Source organism: Cricetulus griseus, chromosome 2, assembly GCF_003668045.3.
Source record: "Cricetulus griseus strain 17A/GY chromosome 2, alternate assembly CriGri-PICRH-1.0, whole genome shotgun sequence".
Classification (NCBI taxonomy): Eukaryota; Metazoa; Chordata; class Mammalia; order Rodentia; family Cricetidae; genus Cricetulus; species Cricetulus griseus.
In genome coordinates, this window is record NC_048595.1 from 315,933,624 (window position 1) to 315,942,955 (window position 9,332).

At 43.3% G+C, this 9,332-nt stretch overlaps 1 protein-coding gene across 2 annotated transcripts in view; it reads right to left on the reverse strand.

The window, feature by feature from the left end:
* LOC100756663 (beta-hexosaminidase subunit beta) overlaps window positions 1-1,079 on the reverse strand; it is a 35,109-nt gene extending 34,030 nt beyond the window's left edge. Inside the window, exon 1 of one of the 2 annotated variants that reach the window (XM_027401666.2) lies at window positions 739-1,079. In XM_027401666.2, coding sequence (XP_027257467.1) covers window positions 739-959 — 221 coding nt within the window. In that variant the 5' untranslated portion in view covers window positions 960-1,079. The remainder of the gene's footprint in view (window positions 1-738) is intronic. The other variant, XM_027401667.2, reaches the window with a different exon arrangement.
* Between the last annotated feature and the right edge of the window lie 8,253 nt (window positions 1,080-9,332).

Below are 9,332 nucleotides of genomic sequence, written 5' to 3' on the forward strand. Positions count from 1 at the left end.
CAAGAAGTAAAGCAGATATTTATCTAGGAGTCATTTGAAAGTAAGTACTGAGATTGGAATACCTAACATTAGGAATGGAACAGTTTGGAAGGGAGAGATTTCCCACAATGCTCCAACTTAAGGACTTTCTTTCAGAGCTGGGGAAATAGCTCTGAAGTTTAGAGCTCTTATTGCCCTCACAGAGGAGTGGGGTTTGGTTTCAGTACCCGCCCTGGGGGCTCACACCATGATTCCATGTCCTCTGCATCTGCGGCTACCTCCAGACTCATGGTACACATAAATTCGTGCAGGCTCAGATGCACTTGAAGAAAAACTACAAGAGATAGAGGACATCTGAATTGTTGCCACGTATGGGGAGTATGGAGCTGAATGCCACAGCCAACACTGGGGAATACCTGGGGACCTCAAAGGGTCCTTACCTAAGCCTGGCCAGATGCTCTCATTGGCGGCTCACTTTAGAGGATTGAGCCACCTTCTCCTCCCTATCTATGAAGCCATCTCAACAGACCTTCTGAGGCCAACAAACTAACTGACTAAAGCTGCAAGTCCCACTGTTATTCTGCACCCAGACCAGGGAGTACCCAGGGTGCGCAGGAAGCTGCAAGGGCAGGTCAAGCATTAGACTTCGGTCTGCATAGGTTAGACCTGCAATGCCATCCTCCAGACCTGTGAGACCAGTTTGCCTGGTGGTCCGCCTCTCTGGCCCAGGTCCCCTCTGCTCCGGATTGGGCTGTTTACCTTTGAAAGGCTTCCTGCAGCAGCGAGCAGGAGGGGCTAGCCCTGGAATTCCGACCGTGAAAGATGTGGAAGTTTTCCGGGGCGATGTTCAGCAGCTCCGGGGACACCTTTACGGAGCGCGGCCAGGGCCACAGTGCGGGTGTCTGCTGGGCCGAGGCCTGCGCCGCCAGCGCCAGCAGCGCCAGCAGTAGCTCGGGGGTCCGATGCGGGGACGGTCGCATGGCTGCTCAGCGGTCTGTCCGAGCAGTCCTCAAACTTGCCTTCTTGCCCAGGATATAGGGAAAGAAGCTTTGGTGCCCGGGTCACCGAGTCAGATGACCAAGCTCCCGTCCTGCCCGGGCTCCGCCTCTGAGCCCTGAGCGGCCCGGAAATTGGTCTGGGCAGGTACCAGGCGGCTGTGCACCCAGCCAAGACGTCTTTCTCGCGCCTATCATGCTCGGGGACCCCACTTCGCTAGACCTCAAAACAGGCACTCAGGCATCACCTGTTTCGTCTTCTATTCCCCCCCCCCCTCTTCCCCGGCGGTGTTTTTGTCACAAAGTCTAGATGGTTTGTGGGCTCTGATCGATAAAAACCTCTGGTCAAAATTCCCTAGAGCTGACTTTGGAACTGATGGTAGGTTACAATTTATGCATGAAAATAAAAAACGGGCAGAGAGAGAGAGAGAGAGAGAGAGAGAGAGAGAGAGAGGAGAGAGAGAGAGAGAGAGAGAGAGAGAGAGAGAGAGGAGAGATGCACCACGCTAATATTAAAGTGATACAAGGAGGGCGAATGCCTTTAATCCCAGCACTCCCTTAGGAGAGGCAGGAGTATCTCTGTGAGTTCGAGGCCAACCTGGTCTACAGCGCGAGTTCCAGGATAGGCTCCAAAGCAATGCAGAGAAACCCTGTCTCAGAATAACAAAACAAATTTTAAAAAAGCACGGGGAAGCATATACAAGGAGAATATTTCTGTAGTAGAGATTAATGTGGACATAAAATTTTCCCAAGACATTTAAAATGATTAGGTAGAGTGAAAATGCATTAGAGATTACAATAAGTCTAATCACAGTATGACTGATGGGAAGATAACTTAATAAACACATTTTAGAAGATGGCTCAGCAGTTAAGAACTCTGGGTGCTCTTCCAGAGATCAATATCTAGTACTCACAACTGCCAGTAACTCCAGTCCCAGGGAAACGACACCTCTCTTCTGGCCCCGGAGGACACCAGGCATACGAGTGGTGCATAGATTACATACAGACAAAACAATTGTACAATAGGATAAACTAGAAAATTTTTAAATGTTCTTGAAAGGAAGATGGCTACGTGGTTCAAAATTGTGATGTGTCCCACAACGGCATTATTAAACTTGAGTTTTCAGTACTCTCATCCCTAAGAAAAACAAAACTTATAATAAATTACTCAGAGCAACTTACACATTGATATGTGACAGGCCTCTATGAAATAATTGAAGACAAACACTTCTAGATACAAGCAAGGTTACCAGACCCTGTGTCTCCTCCCCTATCTTCTTACCACCAGCTGTCCTCTCTTAGCTTCAATTTCAGGCAGGTTTTCTCCACATTATATCATCCTGGCAGCTACAGGGGTAGGGCCAACTCCTCACAAGAAAACACATGTTCAACCTCATAGACATAAAATCAGGATCCCAGTCAAGAAGCTTGATTTCATAGCCTGCCTAGGAGAAAGCTAGTGAAGTTCCCCATTAGCAGCATGGGTGGAGAGGTGAGCAGAATTTTGTTAACCCAAAGAGAATGAGGTGCCAGGCAAACCCAAGCCACACATATCCACAGCAAGTAGTTGGAAAAGAGAGTTGCAAGAAAAGACTTCCAAATCTGTCATGATACATGCTGAAAGTTGAGTTCTTCCAGGAAAGCAAACCTCAGGGTCACATTACTCTCTCCATTTCTTGTAAGGACCAGGAATTAAATTTGCAACATCTATTTCTGTTGTTGAAATTACCATATGCACAAGGACATCACCTTATATGGTAGTTATCTATTGTTCTGTCACTCTAAATCAAGGTCATAATGAGGTGATACATATCACACAGTCTTTGTTAGTCAAAAAATGCAGTTGAGTGACTCTGGTTTCTAATCTATCATGACTGAGCTCACAGTCACCTGATGCCTTGTCCTCCTTTCCAAACCATATGTGTACAAAGCCAAGTGTGCTAATCATATGCCTTTAGTCTCAGACTTGAGAGGCAGAGGTAGGCAGATCTCTCACTCTGAAGTCTGAAGCCAGGGTGCCCTACATAAGGAGTTCTAGACCAGCTATTGCTACATAGTGAGACCCTTCTCAAAATAAATAAATAAATAAATAAAAGCAAATACACAATTGTGTGTATGTGTGTAGAAGTAAATTAAAAAGCAAATTTCTTCCTCAACTAAAGATCTATGATCTATAAACAAATTATTTTCCAATCCCCACTCAAAATACAATGGTGGGATGGGCACAGAATAACCAATATGTACATTCTACTCTAAGAAGGAAACAGGAGGCACCAAGTTGTCTATAGCAGTTCCCAAGCCAAGCCAGACAGAAGTTGAAGAATCCTTGGTTAGGATTCAAATACTGGGCAAACTTTCCTGAGCTCTTGTCTCTGGGTAGCTCTGCCTTTCAACTGTTCCATTTTAATGACAGATATGCATACGTTAGAGTGGGTTTCCCTGTCTCCTATCTTAGTTGTGTCTTTCGGTGGTTTGGGTATCAGGGTAACTGCAGCCTGGATAAAAAAAAATGACAATATTCCTTCTGTTTCTATTGTGTGAAACAATTTGAGGAGTATTGGTATTAGCTCTTCTTTGAAGTTTTGATAGAATTCTGTGCTGAAACCATCTGGTCATGGGCTAATTTTGGCTGGGAGACTTTTCATGACTGTTTTTAGTCTAAGTTTCTGTCCTGCCAAGTCCTGCAGGTCCTTCAGCCCCAAATAAGCACATATTAATTATTAAACAGTTGGCTGATGGCTCAGACTTCTTACTGGGTAGCTCTATCTTAATTATTCACCCTTAACTACTAATCTATGTATTTCTGCATGTTTTTTTTTTTTTTTATATTTTACCAGAGAACTTTCTGCATACTATCATCCTGGTAGCTACATGACATCTCTTCCTGGAGGCTTCTCTCTGCCTCCCTCTTCCCAGCATTGTCTTCATTTGGTAATCCCACCTATACTTCCTGCCTGGCTACTGGCCAATCAGTATTTTATTCATCAACCAATATGAGTAACATATATACATATCAACTGTTTCTATTTCCATGGGGGGTTATAGGTCTATTTAATTTGTTTATCTGGTCTTGATTTAATTTTGGTATGTGGTATTTATCCAGAAAATTGTCCATCTCAGTTTTCCTATTTTGTGGAGCATGGGTTTTTGAAGAAAGATCTGATGGTTATCTGGATTTCCTCAGTGTCTGTTGTTATGTCCCCTTTTCATTTCTGATTTTGTTAATTTGGATATTCTCTCTCTGTCTTTTGGGTTAGTTTGGATAAAGGCTTGTCTATCTTATTGATTTTTCTCAAAGAACCTACTCTGTGTCACATTGATTCTTTGTATTGTTTTCTTTGTTTCTATTTTATTGATTTCAGCCTTCAATTTGATTATTTCCAGCCATCTACTCATCCTGGGTGACTTTGCTTCTTTTTGTTCTAGAGCTTTCAGGTGTTCTGTTAATTCCCTAGTGTGGGGTTTCCTTAGCTTCTTCATGTAGGTATCTAGTGCTACAAACTTTCCTCTTAGCACTGCTTTCATATTGCCCCATAAGTTTGAGTATGATATTCATTTTCATTGAATTTAGGAAGTCTTTAATTGCTTTCCTTATTTCTTCCTTGACCCAGTGGTGATTCAGTTGATCATTGTTCAATTTCCTTGAGTTTATAGGCTTTCTACAATTAGTGTTGTTGTTGAATTCCAACTTTAATCCCAGTGATCTGATATGATACAGGGGTTATTCCTTTTTTAAAAGAAAAATCTGTTGAGGTTTGGTTTGTTACCGAATTTATGGTCAATTTTAGAAAAGGTTCCATGGGGTGCTAAGAAGAAGGTATATTCTTTTGCATTTGGGTGGAATGTTATATAGATTGCTTTTATGCCTATTTGAGTCATAACATGTTAGTTCCTTTATTTCTCTGTTAAGTTTCTGTCTGGGAAACCTGTCCAGTGGTGAGAGTGGAGTATTGAAGTCTCCTACTGTTAGTATGTGGGGCTTGATGTATGATTTAAGTTTTAGTAATGTTTCTTTTACAAATGAGGATGCTCTTGTATTTGGGGCATAGATGTTCAGAATTGAGACTTCATCTTGATGGATTTTTTCCTGTGATGAATATGAAATGACCTTCTTTATATTTTTTGACTAATTTTAGTGTGAAGTCTATTTTGTTATATATTAGGATAGCTACACCAGCTTGTTTCTTAGGTTCATTTGATTGGAAAATCTTTTCCCAACCCTTTACTCTGAGGTGGTGTCTGTCTTTGTAGCTGAGGTGTGTTTCTTGTATGCAGCAGAAAGATGGGTTCTGTTTTCATATCCATTCTTTTAGACTGTGTCTTTTTATAGGTGAATTGAGTCCATTGATATTAAGGAATATTAAAGACAAGTAATTACTAGTTTGATGGGGGAAGTACTTCTGAATATATGTTTATCTTTTTCATTGTTAAATAAAATACTGTTTGGCCAATGAGACAGCAAGTAGACCGGACTAGGAGTCAAAGAGGATTCTGGGAAATGTAGTAGAGAAGTGCTGATCCAGGCAGGAAGTGACACAGCAAGGAGACTCATATTTAAGTGAAGGAGAAACAGGAAGGGCCCTCTTTTCCCCTCGGCTCCTGCTCCAGCGACACGATGTGATCCGCCAGCAAGGAGGGACGCCAATAAGGCGACTGATAAGTCTTATAACATATATAGATTTATGATAGTTAAGACTAAGCTAGCAGATGAGAATCCTAGTCATTGGCCAAGCAGCTTTGTACCTAATACAAGTTTTTGTGTATTCATTTGGGCCCTAACTCGGGCAGGCGGTTGGCATAAAGCACACAAAGCACACATGTGGCGGTGGGGCTCAGGCAGCTTTTGGTGGAGAGATTTATCGTAACACTAGTTCCTGTTATTTTCATTTTTCTTTTGTTCTTTTTGTTTGGTATTGTGTGTTTGTTTCCCTTCCTTTGGATTTGCTAGTGTGGGATTATTTATTGCCTGTATTTTTGTGGACATAGGCAATATGGTGTCGTGGCCTGGCTTGTCTCAGCTTTAACCCACGACAGCCATGAGATTCTACCTGAGTGGGGTTGTGTGGGCCTGGATGCTTCTAGGAACCCAACCATGATAAAGACCAAACACAGGCATCTTGTCATCTTCAGAGAGCTCTCGGTTCTATGTTGTGGAACTGGAGCTATTTGTTTATTAGTCATCTTTTCTGGTGTCTCCTAACCATCCTGCTCATACTGCTAGGCAACCATTTCTCCCTTTGTGCCCTCGCTGCTCTCTCCTGCTCTCGAAGCTCGCCCCCTTTGCTCCTCCCCTTCTTTCCTCATATGTTACTCACATATCTCTAGCCCTCCACCCAGGTGAGGGCCTATTCAGATGCTTAGGCACATACAGATGCAAATAAGAGGCATATTACCCTCAGGCCATGGTAAACAAAAGTAGCCCTGCTGACATTAACAATACAATAGTGGGCCTGAGTTTCCAGGCACCCTCTGCTGTTATGGTGGCCAGAACCTGGGACCAGATATCGGTCCCCCACACCTTGGGTTGGTGTTTTCCTTCTAGTACTTTCTGTAGGGCTAGATTTGTGGATAGGTATTGTTTAAATCTGGTTTAAAACATGGAATATCTTGTTTTCTCCATCTATGGCGATTGAAAGCTTTGCTGGATATAGTAATCTGGGCTAGCATCCATGGTCTCTTAGTGTGTCCATAACACCTGACCAGGACCTTCTGGCTTTCATTGTTTCCATTGAGATATCAGGTGTAATTCTGATATGTGTCCCTTTATATGTCACTTGACCTTTTTCCTTTGCAGTTCTTAGTATTTTCTTTATTCTGTATGTTTAGTGTTTTGATTATTATGTGGTGAGGGAACCTTTTTGGGTTCAGTCTATTTGTTGTTCTGAAGGCTTCTTGTACTTTCATTGGCATGTCTTTCTTTAGGTTGGGAACATTTTCTTCTATGATTTTGTTGAATACATTTTCTGTGCCTTTGAAGAGAAAATGTTCTTCTCCTTCTTCTATCCTTATTATTCTTAGATTCAGTCTTTTCATGGTGCCCCAGATTTCCTGGATATTTTGTGTTAACAATTTGTTGGATTTAACATTTTCTCTGACCAATGAATCTATTTCCTCTATCATATCTTTGATGCCTGAGATTCTGTCTTCCATCTCTTGTATTCTGTTGTTTATGCTTGCTCCGTAATTCCTGATTGTTTACCCAAATTTGCCATTTCCAGAGTTCCCCTGGTTTATGTTTTCTTTATTGCCTCTATTTCATTTGTCAGGTCTTGAACAATTCCCTTCACCTCTTTATTTGCTTTTTCTTGGTTTTCTTTAAGAGATTTGTTGATGTCCAATTTTTTTTGTCTTTTCCTCCATTTCTTTAAGGAAAAATTTTCATATCCTCTTTAAGGGCCTCAATCATCTTCACAAAGCTATTTTTAATGTCCTTTTGTTCTGCGTCAGGATATTCAGGTCTTGTTGCTGTAGGACCACTAGTTTCTGGTGGTGCTGTACGGCTCTTTGTGTTGTGGAGTGTATTCTTACTTTGTTGTCTGCCCATCTCTTGCTCCAATTGGTACAGGTGGAGCCTGTGCTTCAGGAGGTTCCTCTTCCCTGAATTGGTGCAGTCGGGGGCTGTGGCTTCGTTGAATGCTCCTTCGGGTGCAGCCAGGGCTGAGCCACCAGTGATCTCTCCTCCAGGTGTAGATGGGCTCAAGGCTCAGCTGGTCTCTCCTCTCAGTGCAGGTGGGGCCATGACTCTCGTGGTCACTCCTCCAGGTGCAGGCAGTGTGACAGCTCCAGTGATGATCACTCCTCTAGGTGCAGGTGGGGCTAAGGCTGAAGCTCAGGTGGTCGGAAAGTTTCTGGAGCCTGCTGCTGTCACTGCAGCCTGCCAAGTTGCTGACACTGTCTCCCCTTCCAAAAAGGGTTCCTTGATCAATGCTACAAATGTACTTTCTTGCTCTCATAGGGGTATCATGGTGAAAACAGAGAGTGGTGACTCTACTGTGAGAGCTGCTTGCTTCTTTGACACTCTCTGGGACTTTACCTGGTGGAGTCTGTGTGGTTTGTTTCCATAAGAGGTTGCTGCCCAAGATAGGCTTCTCCATCGTGATGCATATAATGCTTGCTCTCAGGTGGTACCCACTCCCTTGATTGTATGTCCTCAGTGTGCAGCCAAACTGAGATACTCACTATTTATGCTAGCATGAGGCCTGGAACTTCCTCTCTGTCCTGCTTATCCTCAGAACATAGTACCTGCCCGGTCCCTCTCTCTTCCCTCAGGCTTTATGGCAGCCTCATCCCCAGTTTTGCTCATCAGCATGACAGTCTTCATGGGGCAGATTTGAGAGGAGACAAAGAGTTTGACAACACAGAATTGACAGCCTCAATGCAGACCTGCCAGATGTAAGAAGTTAATGTATGCCAGAGGAGGCATCACAGACCGGGGAAGAGACGGCTTGCCAATAAATGGCATAGGAACAATTGATGGGATCTCTGGAAAAAAATCAATTTAGATAATTATCTCAGCCTCCTCCAAATTAATTCCAGATTTATTGATGAGGTAAGTTAACAAAGAAAGGAAGGAAGGAAGAAAGAAGGAAAAGACCCAGGGGGAATGACTAGGGAATATTTATCAAGTCAGTGGGAGAGGGAGAGTTGTTTCCTTAACTTGGATTTTCATGATGTTCATAATGGGGAAAAAATCAATAGTTTTAAAAAAAATCTGTTCAGCTTCTGCATGTTAAAAAAGCAACCCAAATAAAAGGGTTGAATATGGTCAGTGAGGGCATGGTGTTTCCTCATGCTATGACCACAGGAGGGGGCCCTAGGGCTATGAGAAGCCAGAGGTTTAATAGCCCTGCAATGTATTATTATTAACATGAGCATCTCGCATCCCCGGACAGTCTGTAAGGTAGGTAAGGCCAGTCTTATTTGACAGTTGAGGAAACGGAGGCTCACAGAGGTGTTGTCAGACAGCATGGGAGTCAGAATTTGACTACCCTGGACCATCTACTTCCCATGCTGCCAGGCTGCCCCTCCAAGTGCGTCCTTGGCAAACAAACAGGCAGCTTCTGGCTGAGGCGATAACTGGGTTGGTAAAGACCTTGTGTTATTAGCGTGAGCACCTGTGCCACTAAAAAGGCAGTGTGGTAGCAAACTCCTATAAATTCAGTGCTGGGAAGAAACAGACGGAGATTCTTGGGGATCATGGGGAAGTCAGTCAGCAGGGCCTGCTTCTTGAGCTCCAGTGTACTAGAGACCCTGTTTCAAAAATCAAGGCTGCAGAGGAACAATGTCTGAGAGGCATCTTCGGCTTTCACACACACACACACACACACACACAGACTTACACAGAGAGAGACTCACACA